The sequence below is a fragment of the Sparus aurata genome, chromosome 11 (genome assembly GCF_900880675.1).
Source record: "Sparus aurata chromosome 11, fSpaAur1.1, whole genome shotgun sequence".
NCBI lineage: Eukaryota > Metazoa > Chordata > Actinopteri > Spariformes > Sparidae > Sparus > Sparus aurata.
In genome coordinates, this window is record NC_044197.1 from 5971315 (window position 1) to 5994631 (window position 23317).

A 23317-nucleotide genomic window follows, 5' to 3' on the forward strand; every position below is an offset into this window, starting at 1 on the left:
GCGAGTATTGAGGCAACAGAGTTTTACTTGTTGATAACAGTTCACCATGGGTTCGTAATTGAAGGAGCTATTTTGAAGACCTTCGAAGAGGTTAAATTTACTGGAGGATTTCTTCACTGAGTGAGACTGGAAAGGTGTAACTCCAGCAGCATATGGCAGTGACTGTGAGAAATCCAGAAATCCAGAAATCCGCTAATCCACCGCTCTTACAGTATAGGGATTATACCTTCTGTGACTTTATTCTGTTTTCTCGTGTTGCCTTCCATTCGTCTGTGCACAGTTCAGTTTAAATCACTGTTGTTGCTCAGCTATGAGGGGTGTTACTTTGTACTTAATGTTGCATCTGGTCAGCAGGCGTTTATGCAAAGATCTTGTTTACAACCACTGTAGGATGTTCTTTTCACTTAGCTCACTTAGCTTGATGATGTTTTGCAGCAAATAAACAGTAAACATCTCCATACATACCCTGTTTGGAGTGTGGATGACACTAACATTTGTTATGCCTTGGTATTTTAATGTTGTTTGAATGCTGGGAATAATGGCTAACAAATGTACTGTCATTTCAGCATACCTTAAATCTCGAAAAAAACATTTCACATGTTAACTTTGAATATTCATCAGAAAATGTACAATAATCAAAGTTAAAATTGGGGGAATAACATTGTTAGTGAGTTTAACTGTTATTAACTCAGATAATCTCCTTTATCTGGCATGGTTGGGTCAGATTTGATCAGTGAGCAAACAATACTTTGTCACCAGATTATTTAATATAAATATTGCTAAGACATAATTGGATCACACGTGTCACATCACCTTTTTGCACAGCTAAGTCTAATAATTGCGCTGCTTATTTTGGACCAAAGTGACATGACACATTCATAAAACATGTTTCTTTATTGAAGGCACTTACCTCGTTGCAATGACACGTTCATAATTAAGAGATGCTTCTCTTGTTTTAAAATGCATAGCGACATGTGAATTTAAAAAACAGAAATGGGAGCATTAACATCTCTGTCACATCTTAGAAAACAGAACTGACAAAAAAAGGGGAGTGAAATAAAACTTCTATCGGAGGCTACGCTCCCTGTCAATTTATTGAAAAGATTTCTCTTGCAGTTTCATAGGGGTCTCCCACACATTTTCCGTGGGAGGTTTGTGTTAATTCATTCTGACTTCTAAAGATCTTAGTGTTTGGGATGTCGGAGAGATTATATGGTAACATCAAAGTTCAGGCTTCAGAGCTGTGTTGTGTTACAGTGATGGCATGTTACTAAACCAGTCCAATTGCAGAGGGCATTTCTTCAAATTTGGAACGAATGTCTAATTTGACTCAAGGATGAGCTGGAAAGATTTTGGGGTTAAAAGGTCAGAGGTCAAGGTCACTTCATGGCGCACCTTTCTTGTGAACACAGTAACTCAGAAACCTGTTGAGTTGGATCCATTAACATCGGAGACTTCCCATATCATAAATAGGTAGAAATGTGACCAAAAAGAGAAGTAATATTGTATTATTGGTGTGGGATAGTCACTGTGAGGTTGTGGAGTTTCACAATTTCTTTTTAATGAGGAACTGGGAAAATACACAAAAATTAACACCCCTCCGGTTTAGCTCCCTTTCACTGTCTGATTGGTGAGGGAAAATCCCATGTACAAGTGCTAATTTGCTTGTGTGATGCCACTGTTGCCAAATAATCTAGTATTGATACACTCAGTGGTTCATTTGGCAATTCAGAGCAACTTCTCTATCATGAAGTCTCCTGCTATGATGCCTATAATGTTTTTGTTGAGGCTGTAAGTTCAATGATGTATATAACTGAAGTCATAGTTGAAGGTGGTGTTGTACTGGATTGCATTAAATTGAGAAGTATTTATTTATTTATATTTATTTGTTTTACAGGTTTATTAGATCACTGAATTATAGTTCAATGGCTGCAAGTGGATTTCACAGTACTTGGCTTATTGATTCATGCTTAAAAAAGAAAGACAAATATCTTGGAAAGAGACCTAGAACCACATTATTGAGCATTTTTTGTCAGTTTGTAAACTCAACTTCAACATTAGACTTAATGAATTGTTCCAAAACACACCAGAGTTTCTAAAATAGACTGAACAGCTTTGGTGTGAAAGCACACTTACGATGCATTGGTATTCTGCTAATCCCTAGATAGGAGCATGACACAACTCTGTCAGCTGTTGGCAATATAACAAAGGCAGTACTGAGTATCACTCCAAATAAAATGGGGATATAAAATAAGACTTCTCCTAATTTACATCTCTAAAATAAAATAGTAATGATGCAATAAGAAATTATTGATGTACGTTGAAAACACTGATGGTATTTTTTTTTTCCAACTTCTTTTCTTTGACCGATTCAGTAAAAGATATAGCTCTACCGCACATGGACAACATATCATGGTGGTGTTATAAAGATTGGACTAGATGCATTTTAAACCAATTAAAATATGCAATAAGACAACCATTTCCATCCCAGACCATTGGTTTTAAAAGAATATGTATTCAAAACTGATTTACAACTCCTGCACCACACACATACCATTATAAAGATACACACAGCTGACAGTCTGAGCCCCAAAATTACATGCTTGCCTCCCTTTTATCATATTTCAGCACTTCAGTGTTCACCAGCAGGAGCAGTTACAGTCGTACAGCCAGTCACTTGACTTGTTTGTGAGTTCAAGATCATAATTAACTCCGTCCAACAGTAAAATGTGTCCTCTTGCAGTTCATTCTTTGAGGATTCCAGTCTATCTTCGTAAATTACATTTCAGAATGTTTTAAGAGAATCTTTGTGTTTTTTTTTAACAGAGAAAGCCGCGTCAACTTAATTATCACCTAGACTTTAATCGTAGACTGTCCTTGAAACGCCCAGCTATATTGTATGTTTGCTGCAATCCAAGTCTTCTCCCTGTTCACCGTTTCTCTTTATTATACATCTGTAGAACGACTGCTTCCACCACGCTGAACAAATATTTGAAATAAAGAGAGCAGCTCCTCTAGTATCAGTCTCTTAGGAGACCCCGCTGAGAGTCACTTCTTAAAATCAAGTGCTCATTTTCAAAATGAAAGGCAGCTATTAACACATCAAGGTTGAAGATGGTACCATTCCCCCCCCCCCCCCCCCCAAAGTTCATGCAGGTAGCTACAGCTGAAAAGGCCTCCTGTTGTATGATAACCGATTCCTCTGCTGTGATAAGAGGCCCAAGGTTAATGCCTGTCAGATGAGGCCTATTAACGATGACTCCATGTGATGATCTGTTTAAGGCAAGTCTGCCGCTCCTCTTGCTCACTGTTGTTCCCTCCCAGATAAGCTTTACTTTGTTGACTTTGCCCCAGTCCGTTGCCAAAGCCAAAGGCGCTTATTAGCTACCTATCCGAGAGTGACATGTGTAGCCATAGGCCAGCGTTGAATTATGGTCCTTCATTGTCACCTCTGTAGTTTTTGGATTAACAGTTTGATTTAATTTTGAGCCATCAGAGGCACAACATAGCCTGTTGACTTTTTTAGAGGCAAGGACCAATGCGTTCCCTTAAGCTGCTCAGCAAGGCAGTTTAGATGTGAAATCACTCTTCGCACACACTATTTATTTTGCATTGCACAGAAGTGCAGTATACTCGAACAGGAAGTATGAATTGCTAATTAGATGGTAAGCCAAAAAAAAAGAGGGTCAGTCTGTTTTTGGGAGATTTTCAGGGTTACTTATTATAGCCAGATTCTAGCTGGATTGTTTAGGCTGATATCGACGTAAAAAAATAAGAGAACAACATTACTTTTTTCCTAAAGCCCCTGCCCACTTTGTTAGAATTTATATGCATTCTATTCTGACTAAATAAGCAACAATTAATGAGGGAGTTTGAAACATCCCAGTTGATGTATTCATTTTGGTCCTCCTCATTCATGGTGAGAAGGCTTACCAAGAGATTTTTGAGGGCCTTTATGCTAGTGTTATCAATTTGAGCCTGCTAGCATACTGTTTTAAGCCTTGAGCTCAATTTCAGCATTTAGAGAGTTGTGCATGACTGATTTGTGATACCACACAACTGCCCCAAACCCCAAACTCCTAAGCGGTAATCTTCTTTATCATGCCGTTTTTTTGTTTGTCAAGTATACTCTTGCCCATTTCTATCATTACTTTTGTACAGTATTATTTCTTTGCAACCGCTTTTGTGAGATATTGTCTCAAGACTGATTGATAAATAAATCTGCTGTTTTTGTTTACTTTCTTTAAGCTTCTGCGAGAAGTCTCTTCAGTTGCATCTTACAAATAAGGCAGAGCATGAGACCGTATTTTGAAAGACAATTGTGTCACAAATGATCAAAGCATGTTTAACAAAAAAATTAAACCCTTAAATTAAAATGTAAATGCTGTAGTTTGAGTAAAATGTCCCAATTCCTCTGATGTTCTGCCCTTTTGTCTTCTGAATTATGTACAGGATTTAATGCCTTGCTGCCTCACACAATGAGATGTACTTTTCTTTTTCTGGACAGTATTATTCAGTTGAACAAGTTACCTTAGTTCTATTCTTCATTATGGTTAATGTTTTTCTTGAATAATGTAGCAACAGCAATGTGAATATGCATTAGCGAGAGATGTGAGATTCATGCCATCCATCCACTCAGCTTCTGTAAGAGAACGTGACCCATTACAATCAAGTGAAGGTGGATCATCTTCTGTCATATGCTATTGATTTGCTGAAAATGTGAAATATACAGATCCTTTCTTTGTTTGTTGATGCAAATATATTTTTTCAAGGCTGCTATCTATCACAGAGGTATGCGCGAGATGGTTATGGTTGTGTTGTGATATATTTACAGCTGTCAGTCAGTAACCTCCTGAGACTCAGATAAGATAAACTCCTGAGACGTCGCATCTTACCACTTGCAGTATCAAGGAGCACATACTCCAGTCATGCAAGCCATCCAATTCTATTTGATATATCCCAAGCCAATACAAGCTGTCAGTCAGCATTAAAGTCAGATTCACATATTTACAGAAAAGTTGTGCTGCTGTCATTAGGGAGCAAAGGCCAACAACTCAAGTAAACTACTCAACAGCTGTTCAGAAAAGTCACACAAATCTTGTTAGGAAGTTTTGAGGTGTTACTTTAACAAACAGAGTTATTATCTGGTGGAATGTGTGGTATTTTTAAGCCCAGGTGATGCAGGAATGTAATTCTTGTTTTTGCTATAATTCTGAGTCCCTGCCAATTACACTTCAAAGCACAGAAGACCTCATATTCAAACATTTGATTTTCTCTACAAGTATTTAGACCTTTTAAACCTTCTCTGTGCGTCTTTTTGTGTAAATGCTACAAATGTTCAGTTTTACAATGACAGTCAAAAAAGGCCAAGTGGAGATAGATAGATTTGTGGGAGTACTCTCTCCATAGAGAAAAATAACTGTATTAAATTGAGCACAATTACTTGAAAGACAGAACCTCTCATTTGGGGAATTTAAGACTGATGAAAGAACTGCAGATCTCAAATATGTACAAGCTCGTTTGGTACAAAAGGGTCAGAGATGTAACAAGGACTAAAGGTCCACTTTTTGTATCCTGCATTAACAATGACATACTTTGTAACAAAAAAACAAAACAAATAACACTTTGATATCTATGAACCAAATTCTTAACAGTAATTGTTATTTATTAGCACACATCTTTTCATGTGCTCGGGCTCGGCAACATAGCGAAAAGTAATAACAACTTTAAGCCACTCCACAGTATTAACAGTTTCTTCTCTTTACTGCAAAATGCAACAAGACAAACTGAAATATTATGTTCAAGACTTCCTGTGAAAGATTGCACTCTTCAGTGCAATGTAAATATTCATTTCTTTCCAGATTCTGATAGAAACATTACATATAAACATTACTGATGCCCACTGAAAAATACAGGTTGTCCCATACAGATGCGGACTGTCAGTAACACTATAGTACAGATGCTTCTCATAAGCTGACATCAGACATCCACTTTAATAACTAGTTTCAACAGAGATAGAAAAGAAAAGTCAGCTCACTGATTCATCTCCAGCTGTTACTGTTTGCCAACAGGACCTCAGCCTGGACTCGGCTGCTAGAATAATGTTACGTGTCCAGGGGGCCTTTTTGGAGGTGAGGGCGTCATTCATTAGCAGTCATGTTGTGTCGCTTTATTGACATTTTGTCTCACTTTGTAGACATTTTTGTGTGTTCGTGGACATTTAATATCAATTTGTAGTTGTTTTGTCTAATTTTTTTGTTATTTTTTTATTTTTATGGTAGATTTGTCTCACTTTCTTATATCTGTGTCTTTACAGTCACTTTTCGTTCATTCGTATTTGTCTTTGTCTCTCCTTGTTTTCATTTTTGTCTTTTTATGGTAGTTTTATTCCCTTTTTTTAAGTTATATTTATCTGTTATCTGTTCATTTTACATTAATTTGTAGTTGTGTTGTTTTGTTTAGATTTTTTGTCATATCCCGGGCCAGTAGGCTTTGTTCAGTCATCCATCCGCACATACTTGAATAAATGAATAGATGTATACCTGCATAGACACAATGTAGGAATGAGCTTAATCATCCCGACACATGCTTAGCCACAATTAAACACATGTAAAAAGATTAAAATAATCTATTTAGAGACTTAAACGTAACATCTGTGAAAATCTCACCTGATATCTCAAGCTATGAGAGAAACCTGAGAATTGCTCACTGAACACCTCCAGTTTAAATGTCAGTGTAATGAGGCCTCTGTAATTAATCTGAGTAGACTCAGATTTACAGTAGCAGAGCCTTTTCACACCTTGAAGCTGTTTTCAACTTGAGAATACATTTCACATCATGTCTAAAATGGCTAAATCAAATCAGCGCAGCTACCTTTCTCACCCGCCACCCTCTGTTTTTATTTTTTTCTTCTGTTTTGCTCAGGGAGGTAGTGCAGGGTGGCGGCGGCGGTGGTGGGGGTGGGGTTTTTACTCTTTGTAGTAGTCACAGCTCCAAATCTCATTTGTAATGGTTATCAACTGGTTGGGGTCTTCACAATAGCTAATGGGGAAAACAAATCGGTATTTGCCGTGTTTATCATTTGATTAACCTTCATATTATCCCTCTGTGTAATTAGTCCAATTATGAGAGGCTTTACACTGGCTGTCTGATAGCTCCTTGTACAAATAGGTCTAAAATGTTCTGCCCTTTATCAAATGGAGCACTCCTTGTGTTTAAAAACTGACTCCGAGCCAGGTGGACTGTAGCTGTGAAGCACGTTCTGATGCTGCTCTGTCTATGGAGAAAGAAAACTTCCACGCAGTAACGGTTTAAAGCAGTGCTTCCTGTCAGAAGTAATTGAAGCATGTGATTAATGTATTAATATAACCGATTGTGAAGAGTGTTTTTGTTGGTACATATGAAACAAATGGCACCCTGTTGTTCCATTGATGTAGAAGTTGACAAGTAGCTGTTGAGGTCTGTTAGCGCAACCCGCCCGACAAGTTTGTTCTCGCCCTTCTGGGGAACACTTGCTGCCCACTGGCCTCTGTCAATGTGGAATCAGCCCCTTCTCATCGGGTTACTGTCGGAGTGTAGATGCGATGGGTTGTGATGGAGACCCTCTTCTTCACTGAGCTCTGAGCACACTTGCTTTGACACAAACAAAAAGGTGATTTTGCCTGCTAGCTTTCTCACCCCTTTTTGTCACAGCTGGTTTGTGTTACACGGCCAGTGTTGGTGCGAAGACTGACTTACAGCAGGTGATTTTGAGACAAGAGTGTTGAAAAGGGACGGATTGTTGTTGGTGTTGAAGGTGAAGGTGCTTAACTGTAATGTATCAAGAGCCCAGAGGACCGTTTTTTTCCACACAGTGAAGTCAGACCTTTGTAAAGTCATTAGTTGAGCTTCTTTGTGCCAGCTTCTGTTCTTTCTTTGATGAAATGTTGTAGACCAGCAAATTAAGGGCTGCGGGCCAAAATTGGACAGTGACAAAACTGATGGCTGCAGTACATCAAATATTTTAAGGAGAGTTTTCAGAAATCTACCTGAGATGTACCAGATATAATGATCTCAATATCTAATGAACAGTATCTACTAGTAGACACTGGAATACAAAACAGAAACTGTGCGTCATTCGAACATAAAGTCAGTGTCAATAACACATTTATAGGACCACCCATTAAATTACACAACACTGACAAAACAATTAGTCTGTTAATTGGTTGGAACTATTTCACAGATCAATTTAATAATTATTTGTAGATTAAAGATGAATTGATTAAAGGTGCCTTGTGGACTTTTCTTGTTAACAAATAAAATAATGTTGATACTCAGTACATTACTCAAAATGTTGCAGTCTCTTTACACAGCTGAAATGGCTTCAATGCAATCCTTTATGGCGACTTCGAAAGTTAAAGTGTCTGACAACATTCGGGAAAAAATTCCTGTAAGGAGAGACCTGAGTTGTTTCAGTTGTTGCCTCTTCTAGATTGTTGAAATCACATAAATATTCAGCCATGACTTTGGAAAGCGATTCTTGCTGGCGGTTCCTGTTGGTAAACTGTAAGCTCCCTTTTCCGACTCCCTGTCTCACTTTCCCACCGTTGTCTTTCTGCAACAACCCACCTCTCGTAAGATTTTTAGTGCGAGACTTCTCCATGAACGAGACTTGTGTTTCTGATTAGAAAGAGGATCTTGCTCTTAAAAAAAAAAGTCTATTTCTGAAGGAAAATTAACATATTCAGCGGGCAAAAACAACCACTTTTGGTTGATGTAACACTGACAGTCGGAGTTGCCCCAAAGGAATGCATTGCATCGCCACAGCCTAATGCATAATTAATTAAAGACATAATATCTGATACCCTGTAGGGGTGTAACATATGCAAAAACTCATTTGGATATATACAAGTAATGTCCTCTTTCTTTTATCCCTGTTGGAGTATTACCAAGACCTCTCACTGTGTTGGGACTTAACAGGGATGTTTTACTTCACTTAATCCAGACCCTACACAATTTATAGGGATAAGTAAAAGAACAAATTAATCTCTCACATCTCGCGCAGGGAATTTCATGTCTTAAAGGGATAAAGATTCAAATTCTTACTTACTTTCTCACATTTACATGCATGCAAAATCCTAAATTTTGTAAAGGGGATTATTTCTAGGTCATTGTGTTCGATAAGAACTGCTGGCAATGTGCAGATAATGTCAGCAAAATGTCACATGTTAGCCATGAAACATTTAGGGCACAACAGTACCTGTGCTGCATATATTTCAGTGTTGTGACCTTAAAAAAATATTATATTCTGTTAATTGAGTTTTCAAATGAAATAATGATAATAAGTAAAAAGTAAAAACCACTGATATTATACTTAAATGGCTCTCAATTAGCAGCAGCAGTAATAAAACCCCTTTACTTACTCCTCAGTCTGTGTTGAGATGATCTTGTCATGTTGCTATGCTGTTTGCAGTAGCTATGTTTCAGAACATGATGTTTGACTTGCCCAGTCCTCTGATGTCCTGACACTGGTATTGCACTCCCAGTATTAAATTTTCAACACTTGAAAGAGGTCCAAAACAGCCTTTTGCTTTTATTAATATGTCAACATGCAGCGTGGCGTCAGACTTCCGGCACGTTCAAATATTTACCCATCAGCACAAAACATTTCTAGATCCATAATGACCACTTGAACTCTTTGCTCTTCCCTTTTTGCAAATAGCGGAACGTGGCGAACGAGCGCTTGTTTGTGTAATGTGGCATTAACCTGTTCAGCCATTCAACCAGCCCTCTAAAGCAGAGCGAGTCCGACGCAGGGAAGACTCGGCAGCAGCTTCTTGCAGATGGGAACCTTTAATTTTTAAAGCGTTTTCATCCGCATGGCTGAACCTCCGCACGTTGCGTCACGAACCGTGAGTGCTAATCCCAGTTGCCTACCACCCCTCTGTTTGGTATGAAAAATCTGCCAGCCAAAGTGTATCTCCATCTTCATCTTTGAAGTGTCCTTTTTGAAGTGATGTTTTGATCGGTGCCTAGTGAACCAAGGGCTGTGTAGTTAACTGAACTCTACTCTTGGGACAGGGCGCAAGGTGGGAGAAATGCAGCGAAATTGCCCTTTAAATCTTAGTCACTACATCTTATAAGCTTTAAGATATTTACGAACACCTTTGATATATAATATATAAACCGGATGTGTGGAAGAGTTTTTGAGGACATTTGTTCATTTTCATATGCAGTCTCTTCCTGGTGTGTAAAGCAAACCAGCAGATTGCTGTGGAATGTTGGCTTAAAGTGTAATATGCAAAGCAAATGACAGCAGCGGACACCGATTTTCTTGGCTATGATTTTTTCAAAAACATTAATTTATTCAGGGAAATTTCTCTAAGAGCCAGGTTCTCTCTTTTTACAGGAGCGTCCTGATCACACTCACACAGTTATACACATTCACACCTGGAAGCTGCCCAGTACAACCAGTCTGATCCACTGGCCACTAAGATACTCACCTAGAGCAGCTGAAAGATTAAGGGTCTTGGCAATGATCATGGCACCTCTAGTGGTGGTAAACTGGGAAGAGCAAGGTGCTGCTGTTATACTTTCCCCAAGCTCGCTTCTCTGATCTTCAGGCCACCTCTGCTTTGGTGCCCTGATTCTGATATTTACCACGATTAACGTAGCATCAGTTTATTAAGGTTGAAAAGAACAACGTTTCTACTTTTCCCGCCTCCCAGAGTTTCCCTGTCATAATGCTGTTGGCCCCACTGTTGCAAAGACAACATTAGCTACATGGCTACCGCTATAGCAGACCGGTTACTTTCCGAAGCAAAAAACAACCATAAGAATCCCAAATTTGACTTTATAACCTTGATCTTAGTACTGTATAATAAAGGTCTGATTAAAACACCCAGATGTATTCATTAGTAGGTGGGTTTCATTATTTACTGCTTGAAAGAATCGGTATATCGATGAAAGAATGCTCGTTTTGATCAGTCTTAAATCTTGGTGGTAAGGGGAATCCCCTATCAACAGTAGAACAAATGTTGACACAACATCAGCGCTCACCATAGGGTGACTGCCCGTGGTTTCTGTCAGTCCTTTTTTGCCTCCTTCATTAACAGGGTTCTTTTTCTCTTGCAGTGTAGAGTTTCCACAGTTGTTTCACTGTTACCTGGGGATTACAACCCCACAAATCAAACAGCAATAGTGGAAGCGAGGTTTATAGGGAACCTACAGCCATTACACTGTGTCGTCAGTAGTTAACACTCAAGAAGTTTTCTAGTACGAATTTAAACAACCTTTATTTAAATTTTTAAAAATCCACATTGTATTGTTTTTATATTTTGAGTAACAAAAAATAAAGAATTCACAGCTTTTTTTTTTCTTCAGGTTGTCAAAATAACAGATTTACTGATGTAGTGGCGAGTTTTAGTTTTCATGGTTCTACACTGCTTTCCACTATCAACTCATTTTGACCTCCAGCCTCTTGACTGTTGTGTTTAAGTCTGGTGATATTCTATATTTTTCTCTCTTTCCACAAATCCAGTGAGAAAAACCAAACCAAAAATGACTTGAGCTTACAAAGTGTCATCTGTGTCTCCTCTGTCTGTGTCACAGCTCTCCATTATTGTCAAAACACAGCAGCTAGCCACACTGTTGAACTAAGTGAAAGGTTTCCTTTAGTATGATGGTGCTATAGTTTATTTTGAGTCACTCACACATATACCGTCCTGTTGCCTAATGATGCTGGCTAGATCACCAAATGTGTATTAATCCAGCGCTGAAAATGGTCCACAACAAATGCAATATTTATTCATGTTTAAGTAAGTTTGTTTCAAACTACAGTGCTCAGATGTTGTACAAAATAGTTTTAGATTCTCAGCTTTTACTTCCTTATGTTGAAAAATATAATCCATTTGAGTCTACTGCGTTAACAGCAGTCACCTGTAGCTCTTTGTGTATTTATCTATGCTAAAAAAGACACAAAAAAAGAAGCTATTAAAGCTACTACAGCATTTTGAAAAGCAGATCATAAGCGCTGCCGGATTAAGTTTGGCAGTTTTGTGTACGCTTTCTGCATGCAATTCAGTCTCCTAGCCACAAAGGTTTGCTAGAAAGCATGCTATGCTTTCTTGAAAAAAATGTCTGAACCCTGCCATTTTATGTTAGAGTTCTGTACTCTCTGTGGTCCTCTTTGGATGGTTTTGTTTGATAGTTTCCTTGGTGGGTATAAAAGATTAATGCAGCAGAAACACCTGCAGCAGTTCCTCAATGACAGCTGTAAAAGTGCAGTGGAACAGCTGTGAGAAGACAGCCTGACTGCCGTGCCCCCTATAAAGCAAACTGTTAAACATGGTGTCACAGCTTTGTGAGTCATCTTGCAACTGCCCCGGCAATCACAATTGACTTTCCTTTCATGAGGCTTTGATACGGAGGCAGCATTTTTTTCTGACTGCATCTGTACTTCTGACCTATGCCATATGCCTTACTTATAGAAATGGGTAAGTGGGTGTGCATTTTTGCACATCTTATTGTGGTCTGTTCACTCCTTCTTTCTGTCTGTCTTCACAAAGTAGTGACTTTATCACAGAGCACATTATGGCTGATACTGAAGTGCTGTAAGCAGATGCAGAATTTAGCTTATTAAGGAGCAACAAATCACAGAGCTCCAAAGTCAAACTAAACAAAAATAACTTTATTACATCATGAGACTTTTCTTGATTCTTGAGTTGATATACACATGGTATGTGCTGCATATATTGTGTCTGTGTGGGTTTCCTCTGGGTGCTCTGGTTTCCTCCCACGGTCCTGAGACATATCGGGTGAAATGGAAACTCCAAACTGTCAATGTGTTCATCTGCCTGTGTTAGACTAATGGCCTGTACCCTATCACTGAGAACACATGCATAGAAGGCGATTAAAACAAAATTTTGACTTTGCTTCACTGGAGGGTCACGATGTACTGTCAAGTTCTCCAAAGCATAGTGTTTTTAAATCTTTAAATCTACAGTTTTATCTGAAAAAGCACCTGAGATACAGAAAACTAAGCTGTCTTCAGCTGGTGTGAAATGTAAGGGAAGTGAGAAATGCAAGATATAGCACTGCATCTCATAAACGTATCAAAACAAATGATGTAACCCAAACCTTACAAGGAGTTGGACCCTACACAAGAAATGTAGTTATTAGTTTGTTGGAATAATTGAAAGAAATGAAAGTAAAATATGGGGATATTCCTAACCAGCATTTTAGGCAAAATTATAATAATGAATACAAACCAAACAAGAAATGAGTCACATAATCATGTAATCTGAAACTCTTTGAGCAGGGGGTTATTGGTGGAGCCTCTTAATCACTAGTGCTGTGTCACTTTCAGAGGCTATTGGACACAAACATTCTCCACTGTGAAAATAAAAATCAGCCAACTCATCTCTTTCACTGTTTAGAGCCTCCCTTAAAGGGACACTATGTAGTTTTGTCACAGAAATTCAAACTCAAGATTTTGATATTTATAATATTGATACAGTACTAATTCAAACTCTGAAATATTTTACATTTTCACAACTGAGTAAAAAAGCTGTTCTCAGTGGGAAATAAGTTCCCCAGAACACTGTTTGAAGCTAGAAAGGTGGCAGGGTCTGCCACATATAAACAAAGTAAAACAGTAGGAAACTGTGTTTTCAGTTTGTTTTTTTAGTTCATTCAGTCATGAAAGCAAAGAGAGATGGTTTATTTAGTTGTATGCATAAAAAAACAGTCAAAGTAGAAATAAAAATCTCTTCCCCTGAAACTACAGTGTATCTTCAATGCGTTTCACAATGATGTGAATAGTAAAACAGACTTCATCATGAGTCACTGAGCAATTTGATAATGATGATAATAATAATAATAATTAATGAACACGCTGATCACAAATAAGGCAGCTGCAACACACGTTCAGAAGGCCTGCCTCCTCGTCTCAGTGGAAGTTGAATGTCTGACTCATTCTTCTCAGCTTACTGGAAGTGGATGGTCTTCTGTGCAATCCCTTCTGCCTCAAAAATCAGACCACAGTGGAGTCTTTGTTTTGACACATGTCTCACGATGTTAAAAGGTGTTGAAAACTGCGGATTTCAAATACGCAATCTACTTGATGCCCTGAAAACAGTTGACAGTATGTGACTGCCAGGCCTTAGAGAGAAACGGATATGTTATGTTTGAATACTGGCCATGTACTTTTGACTCCTCGCCTTGGCTTTGTCTTCTCTTAAGATTGTTTTCATAAAAGATAAGTCGGTTAATCTATATTTTTCTTATTTTCAACCTTCTATGAAAAGAGCGAAACCAACAATAAACTAATCCTGTTAACAACTATTGTCTTGGTATTGGGAGCAGTGCAACAGTGAGCCACAATGATGATGAACAAGGGCACTGCATTTTATTTTTACTAACACACATTACATCTATAGTGCACTCGAGGACAAAATGTGTATTAATCTAAAATAGACCAAGTGCTCTCGTAACATTCTCTTAAACTACAATACCAAGCTCTTTATGAAGGCCGGTTTTAGATGTATTGAGAGATGTTTAATTGGAAAAATAATTAATGTATTTAATATTCTAATGTCTTAAAAGGCTGGCTCATAAAAACATGTATAGTTCTACTCCGCTCTTATTATATTTGATGGTTTTGGGTTTATGTTTTAGATATCCCTCACTGAGCTTGCTGCTTACACTTCATGCAAGTGATTGTGCTGCTTAGGAACACAAAACCATTTATTTTCAGAAACGAGTCCTCTTTATGATCTACAGAACACACTGTTAAGTATTTGTGATTTCTCCAATAATAGGCAGTAGATTAAATTAAAACTGGATGTCAGTTCAGAATGATCATTATTTAATACAGATGTTGTACTTATAATAAGGAAAAGCTGTGAAAAGAGTGACAATATATTGAGATAATCAGTGTGTTTGATTGTGGTTTGTGTTCCCTAAATGCCTATATATCCCTATTTTTTTTAAGAAAAGTTTATTTTGAATAACAGACAAACTGATTTGACAGGTTTTAATGTACATGTCAGTACCCAGTACCCAAAAGTGACATCCTACTATGAAATATTTGCCATCATCAAAAAATGTAACCACATACAGGAAACCGTGTTCCATTCAACATGTCGTGTATTGAGTCTTACTCACACACGCTAAGATCATTTTCGTCTTTTTTCCCTTCTTCTAATTCATCTTTTATTTTGTCAGCCATTGGAACGTTGTGAAAATGAAAGCATTTGCATTGAAAGGACAGGTGGGTGTGAGACACCAGCGCGCGTCTGAATCGTAGCATTAAGAGCGGGGAGAAATATCAAAAGTAAGAACCATTCAGACGGCAGGAGGAGCAGGGATTTGAGCAGATATTAAAAGATGATTGTGCGTGGGCTTCTCTGCTCTGCTCCAGAGAAAGAATGTAAACCCTGTATCAGTCAGACGGAGGATAATAAACAGCAAAAACATCAGAACAGAGCACAACAAACACAAACAAAAAGATGGATGGGAAAAAGCGCGGCGTATAAATAGTTCAAATATTTCAAGTGATTTCAGAATGCGATGGTGAAATACTGGATGTTTGTGTCCTCAGCCGCAGCAAGTTCTCTTACTCTGCTGTAGTCTGCTCTACACTGTAACTGTAATAAGGTCATAAAAGTCCATCAATAAAACATAATAGGCGAATTAAACTCATTATATTGATTGGCTGTCAATATATTAGCTGCATGTGACAATGTTATTCTTCAATATAAATCTACCCCATCATGAAATACAGTAAATACAAATAAATAAATATAATTAGAAAATTAGTTGTGATCGATGCCCCGTTACTGTTGAACACCGATCTTCTATCTGTTCTGACAGCTGCATCAACACTGAAAATCCATTGATCTTTTCTGTTATTATGTCTTTTTAGTTTTAAGAGACTTTGTTTTCGCCGCTCTTTGTCTCACATATCACTGTTTTGATTTGTTGTTCTCATGTAGGCATTGCAAGACAGGATGAGAGGTTCAGAGTTCAAAGTGATTTCCTCTCAACTTTGTTGTTACTTTCTTTTAAATTGGCCAAATTAATACATGTCAGAACTGTGTGTTGAAACTTGTTTTTATTATTTTACAAGATAATAAGATCAGCTGCTTCAGTAGTCTGACTCAATAGTTGAAACAACAAAAGTAGACTTGAATCTACTCACGTTTGGTTAGGGTCAGGTTGTGCTGGATGTGGAGACAGATTTCAGCCACCAGCACACATCCTTACTGGGAAACAATGTCAGTTTAACACAGTAAGTTGGACCTTACGAGCCTGTCAACAATCTGCTGCAAAAATAGACTGAGTTTTGTCATTTATAAAGTTGTACAGTGTGAGGAACATGACCAAATTATTGACTGGTAGCAGTAAAATCAGAAAGTGTTGCTGCTGGTGACTTCTCCATTCAGCTGCATCCCATTTTATTTTGTTTGCGATAAAGGCTTTTGTTTTGGGGTTGTTTGTTCATCCCATTCTTTCAAACACGATATTTCAAGAACGTCCTCAGGGAGTTTTTCCTGCTAATTTGGCCACCACTTGGACTGAAGGATGAGCTAATTAGATTTTGGTAGTTAAAGATCAAAGGTTGTTTTGACCTCACAAAACCAATTTGTGGCCATTACTCAACAATTCATATGATAAATACATCAAGATTTTTACACAAATGTCTAAGAGGATAAAATGATGAAGCATGTGATTTTAAATATCACATGTCCTGTGCACTTTAGCATCATAATGTTCTGCAATAAAATGTTCTGGCCATGCTTCAAAGCTTATTTCAGGAACAGCAGCATTGCTGGTGTGCGGAGGCATACAGTGTTGTCTGGAATGCAGCTAACAACACAGAGAGGCCAGCATGGGTGGGAGTCTTGTTGGACTACTTGACCTTAAAACTTCAGTGTGCTTCAGACAACCTCGCCCTCTGATGTCGTCTTACTAAATAAATATTTGTACATGTTTGGAGTGGCTACATTGGAAGGCAGCCCTGGTTTCATCTGACTGCCCCCTTGATATCTCTCCATAAACCCTTTTATGTGACTTGCGTGACTCCATTGAACTTGGTTGTTCACACATAAAAAAAGGACAGAATAACTTGTGTACTTACAAGAATTACTTGTAAGGAGACCTTGAAATAGAGGTTGAAAGCTTGCCTACTTATACACCAACTCACACCTGCATTCTTTAAATTAGTTGTTGGGACCCACTCTACTTTGACACAGATTGGCGTACCCTGATATTCTAAGCCTAACCAAGCTCACTCTTTTATCTCTTACGTTGACATGAGCCTTATATTCAACCGTGACCCGGCCCTGGACCCTAACCTCAACCATGACCCGAACCTGGGCCCTAATCCTAACCATCACCTGACCTGGGCCCTAATCTCAACCACCACCTGACATAGGCCCTAACCTTAACCACCACCTGACCTAGAGCCTTACTCCTAAACCCTAAATTCTTTTATTTCACTCACTTTCAGTACCATTTTTTTTCTTTTTTGCATGATGATTTTTTTTATGATTTGACCTATAATTTCAGGCTGCTTTGTAAGGAACTTGAAATTAACGCTTGTGCCAGTCTTTTATCAGCCTGATTAGTCTTGTGTCCTCATTACCTAAACAAGCTCACTCCTCATATGTAAACCTAACCAACCCAACAAATAAAGATCATGAGCACTAGCACATGACTGTAAAACAATAAAAAAAAATGACTTTTGTTTGTTATTACTTCTGCTAAGGAGGTTTTCAACACTGTTTGTTTGTTGGTTGGTTGGTTTCTCGGCTTGATATACAGATCCTGATAAAGGGATGGATCCAGGATTATTTTCTCATTTTCTTTAATATTGAAAGAGAGGGCACTGTCATACATTTTGGTACTTTTTTCATTGATCTTGATGTCAAAAATCAAGCATTTTGTTGGCTGGTATCTACAAGTGAGTACAATTTGATGCAGATCGTACATCTGGTGAGCTTAGATTACGGTTGAGCAGTTGTGGGTGGTTTCAGTTTTAGGTTTGTTTGATATTTTCATTAGGCTAGATGAAATTAAAGGAGACTGTTGGGTCTTGGTGGAGGTATGCACTCTACTGAGTGCAATTCTCAGTTTATTAATGTGGTCAATTTCAAGAATTTCCAGTCATACTTTATTTTAATAAAGGATATGACTGTTCCAAGAACCATAAAGTTTGGCTGAAGAGACCACTTTTTACTTTTGTCCAGGCCTCTTACCTCACTGACATGATCACTGGTGCTCTTATCCTTGAGGAAACAGAGAGTTTGTCATTTCTAAAAAATGATTCAAGCAGGCAGTACTTCAGACTGAAAATGCGAATAGATGATATTGAAATGATATTTAAATGTAATAGTCAAGGATATTTTTGACCCTAGCACTTGAGGCATTTAGTGATTCTTAGAGCGTCTTATTAATCGATGTCGACTCACGTTTTGTCGTTCTTGAATTTAGTTGTCTGAGCTTCAGTTTGAATAGCTTTTGTCTGTTTTTTCATCAGAACCATGTGGAGCCCAGCAAACAATAACGACCAGACGGGACAAGTGGCTGCCAGGATGGAGACTACTCCGTCTAGTGCTAGCATCTCCATCTCTCAGCAGCAGGCACCCAAGAAATTTGCCCCTGTTGTCGCACCCAAGCCCAAGTTCAACCCTTACAAACAGGCGGGAGATCCTGCCCATGCTGACACTGCAGGTAACAACACAAGAGGAACCACTAAATCACTGAAATCAAGCTTTTATACTGTCACTTTAGAAACATTTTACACTTAGAGAGTTAAGAGTAATATTCATTGAGAACCGTCTTCACTTCCTCACCACCTGGACTCCATCTTTTGCATGTAGTGTGTGTCTCCAACTCATCGTCTTAACTTTGTTTACAGCCTAATTAGACCAAACTGTCCAGGATCTCCTACATGACAAATATCATACTTTACTGACACCATACATGCTTTTTATATTAAGTTGCACTCTCCATTTTTAGCATCAGTCCCCATCCATGTTTTTCTTCAGCTTAAATTATTTATTTTTCTCAACAATGAACTCGACAGCTTTCCCTCAGGAACAAGTGAACTTGAGTAGCAATGTCATTGTATTGATTGTAAGTAGTCCTTAAGTCTCCTGCAGACTGAAATCCACACAAAACCCCAACTTTAAATGACCGACTGAGTTTCACTTTAAACAGCTGCTGAATCTTCGTTCGTTTCCTTCATTTCCTAAACACATTTATAACTCAGCACTATTAATATGTTACATACATCCCTATTCACCTGTTCTTTGCCAAATAACAGAGCATTTTGATATTGGTTTCCATAGTTACACATATTTACAGCCTTATAAAACTTGATTCAAAATTAATAAATGATGTGACTTCAACCTACAGTAAATAATGTATGTGGTTTTTGACAAGACTTAAAAAAGGCCCACCAGTCCACTTTATTCAATTGAGCCTAAGCCAGTATCAAATAAATCAAATTACATCTGCTGGATCAGGATTTTTGTTCGGAGCTGCATTAAATTGTACTCGCTTAGAGATATCAGCCACCTAAATACGCCAATATTTTTCATCAAGATCGATTGCATTCCCTGAGAAAGTAACAAAAAATGTAAAAAAAAAAAAAAAATGCTTGCAATGTTAGTAATGAAAGTGAGAAAAAAGTATTTTCTGGGCAAAGACCCATCCTCCATCCAGGTTTCATAGAAATCCTTCTGACCAACCAACCAACCAACCAACCAACCAACCAACCAGCCAACCAACCAACCAACCAACCAACCAACCAACCAACCAGCCAACCAACCAACCGTAACCAAGCGAAAAGATAAAATCTTAGCAGAACTTAAAAGAGCTGGAGAATAGGAACATATCAAGGCACTGAGACACAACATGATCATTAACCTTCACATTTTGTTTGTTTTTATTGCAACGTGGATCTTAGTTTTGGCTTTTGACTGTTGGTTATTGTTTCTGTAACATCTGGATGCTAAGTTGTGTTCTTACTGAAAGCTTAGTGAATGTGTATTTAGCTGTGGCCAACAGTCCTTACCGTTCGTACAGACTGCGTGTGGCTGCGTGTATTTATGTGGCATTCAGACTATGACTGAGTACTCTCTGTCCCTTGTTTAACTTCTTTTTCAAGTGGAATCGTAAAGCCTTGCATTAATTACACATTTAAGTGCATTACATTTTTCGTCATGCATACAGTCACATCTTTGCTTTGACTTTCTTTCACTCATGCAACCTCTAAAATTTCCTTCATGTTCAGTCTGAACACATCTCTAAAAAGCTTTACAGAAATTGCTAACAGAAACAGCACTAATGGTGTTTTGACCTGCGTATTTCTGGGAGGTTTTCTGAATCAGTTGGTGGTGGCACCTTTTGTGTATCTGAGAAATACTGGTACGCGATAGAGGGGTAATGATTTACATACATGATTTACATAAAATTAAGAATAACACATGGTGGATTTAGGAGATAACTATCACATCTCTTGAACCCACCTAGTTTACATGATTAACATTCTTGACTGTAATAGAGGCTGTGTTGCATGCCTAATTTGTAATGAACGTACAGTGTAAGTACTGTGGTTTTTCAGTCATGTGTGAGTTCAGGAAGCCTTGTGCTGTCTGCACTTTAAGGCCCCTTGGGAGTTGATGGGTTGTTGTGTGAGAAAGGTTTTATTTTTTTCCACAAAAACACATCGCTAATAGAGTTTTAGAACTATCGTTTTTAAGAGTAACTTATTTAATTAGTGTTTGATTAGTGATTATAGTCAGGCATTACTTAGGTTTATGTCTCAGCCAAATCAAATCATCAAATAATCAAGAATTGAGTTGAACAAACACAGGGGCTGTGCTACAGAGCACGAGCGTGTCTGTTTTACACAAGGCAGACATGACTCCACCGTGCAACAACTGCATTCATAATCACCTCTGCTGAGTGATATCTGTTGAGAGAGAGGCTGATATTATACCATGTAATATTCATCTGCCTTTTTAAAAAGGCTTTTGCTAAATAAAGACTCCTACTGTAGCAAGTAAGTGAAGAACAGTGAAGAAGCGTTTGTTTCATTGTTCGGTTTATGCGTTCATATTTTGGTGCTGAAAAACATGCACAAGCCCTCTTCACTCAAAGAAACACAATGATAGGATGATCTATGCAAATGAAGAGAAACCACTCTTTCTCTGCTGTTAAGAATAATATGAGAATAACTGCAGTGTGAAATCTTTTTTGGTTTCTTGTGAGAAATAATACAGAAAACACTTCCTCCCTCTTACCTGTAGGCCTTTTACTGGCATTGATGCCTCATTTTTGCACAAGTGACTTCAGATTTATAGTAAGACAACACACCACTTTGACCAACCTAAGATTGACCAGAATACTATTATTATCGTTATAATTATTATAATTATTTTTATGAGTTTGTTCCTCAATTATTTGTTGTAAAGGAAAGGTACAATAAACACACAAGATATCACCCATCCACATACTGGATCTCCACCCTCCCCATCTGTTATATGTGTTGTAATGTGAACATTATCTAAACCTCCACCCTCAAACCCCCCTGAGAGCCCTAGATTTCCAAAACAGGGGAAACGGTTATGAAATTCAGCGAGCAGCGAGAACACTGTCAGGTTGAAAACACCGCTGTCTGTGGGGGTTTGTGGTTTGCGTTGTGGACATGTCTGGTACTCCAGATGTTAGTTTTTGTAAAAAATTGTTCTTAGATGGCTCCTGTTTGAGCTCTGCCCACCAGGGAGGGGAAAAAGAACATCACCAATGTTGAAGTTTTGGCGGTCTTTGGGCCTCATGTATAAAAAACGCTCCTGAAATCATATCTGATGGTGTGCTTGTGTTTCCGAATTATTAAAGATGGTGAGCATAAAAATCTTGTTTAAGCAGGTTCTAAGAGTCCAGTTAGAAACTTATGATCGTGTTTCCATAAAAAAATCAACTTAAACAGACGGCAACTGCTTTGCGATTTCACTTTATACAGTGGCAGCATAAATGTAGGTTTGGAAGGGAACCATGGACCAAGAGAAAAATTCTTGATCATCCAGTGGATTTAATATTGGGTAAACAAAGACAAACACACTTGGGAATGTGTCGCCACTGCACATTGTAAATCTGTTTTATAGCTGAGGCCCCTGGACGAGATGTGTTTTAGAGGCTACCAATTGTGTGTGGTCTACTAAAAAGTAATATATTGATATGTTTGGAGCCTTTGTCCATAAATTACTGTGGTAGATTTTTATCAGTTGAATATAATCAGCATTCAACTGTCACACCTAGAAGAAAGAAACAACATGAACCCTTAAATCTCTTATTATTGACATTAACCTCTGGCCACAGATTTTTTGAAAATAACAAAAACAAGTTTTTATTCCCATCTGATGATTTGTGGCATTATTAAAGCCTTGTAATTCCAAAATGTCATTTTACGACGAAACATTTAATCTCAAGCCGTTGCCACTGTCTTATTTTCAACAATTAATCATTGTCTGGGTATTAAGAGGATTAATGAAACAATATGAAGAGGGTGGGGATACATTTGTTAGATGATAGAAGTGTTGTAATGTTGTACTTTGTGATGTAAATGCTGAAGTGAATTCAGTCGCACCAGAGTTACATTGTTAAAATCTCATGACCTCTGTGACTTGAGAAGAAACTGTTAATCCACTTTTTCCTTTTTATCTCGCACACTGTTCACATTGACAGTAATTACATAAACCGGGTAATGCTTAGAGTGTCTTCTTCATTCGAAAGATTTAGTAGAGGTCAACTATGCCGTTGATTTGAAATGGGAAATATGGAGACAACACTAATTAATAACTGTTTTAAAGTCCTGCAGCTGTTATTGGGGTTGTGTTTAACGTTATCTCATTGCTTGTATCTAATTTCCTACTGGCTGCAGCATCTTGTGGTGAACATTCAGCTGGTAAAATCTCCTGACTTCTGGGCTGCTACAGCATTATTTTTCATTAAAACATTAATTTTAATAAAGAGACCGATGATTGGTTGTTTTCAGCATTTTGAACATGTGAATATGTAAAGCCATCAGCAGACATCTCCACTTGTCAAAGGATAAGACGTCTTTATGAACAGATAATCTGGGTCTCTCTGTATTTATTTATTTAATATCTTTTATATCAAATGTGGGGACTGTCTGATGTAAAATTGAGGATTAGCATAAAAATTAGGGGCGAGTCAATTTGGCACAGCGCCTCGCTGTCCTTTTGTCTAGCAGGGGCCAGTGTCAGGGCTGCAATGAGCAGTCGGAGGTCGTGTTTATTGTGGAGAC

At 38.1% G+C, this 23317-nt stretch overlaps 1 protein-coding gene across 5 annotated transcripts in view; it reads left to right on the forward strand.

The window, feature by feature from the left end:
• The window catches only part of lpp (LIM domain containing preferred translocation partner in lipoma), a 148059-nt gene that overhangs the window by 33949 nt on the left and 90793 nt on the right, over window positions 1-23317 (forward strand). For all 5 annotated transcript variants that reach the window (XM_030433322.1, XM_030433323.1, XM_030433321.1 and 2 more), the window contains one exon: window positions 18521-18714. In XM_030433322.1, the coding sequence (XP_030289182.1) occupies window positions 18525-18714 (190 nt within the window). In that variant the 5' untranslated portion in view covers window positions 18521-18524. The remainder of the gene's footprint in view (window positions 1-18520; window positions 18715-23317) is intronic.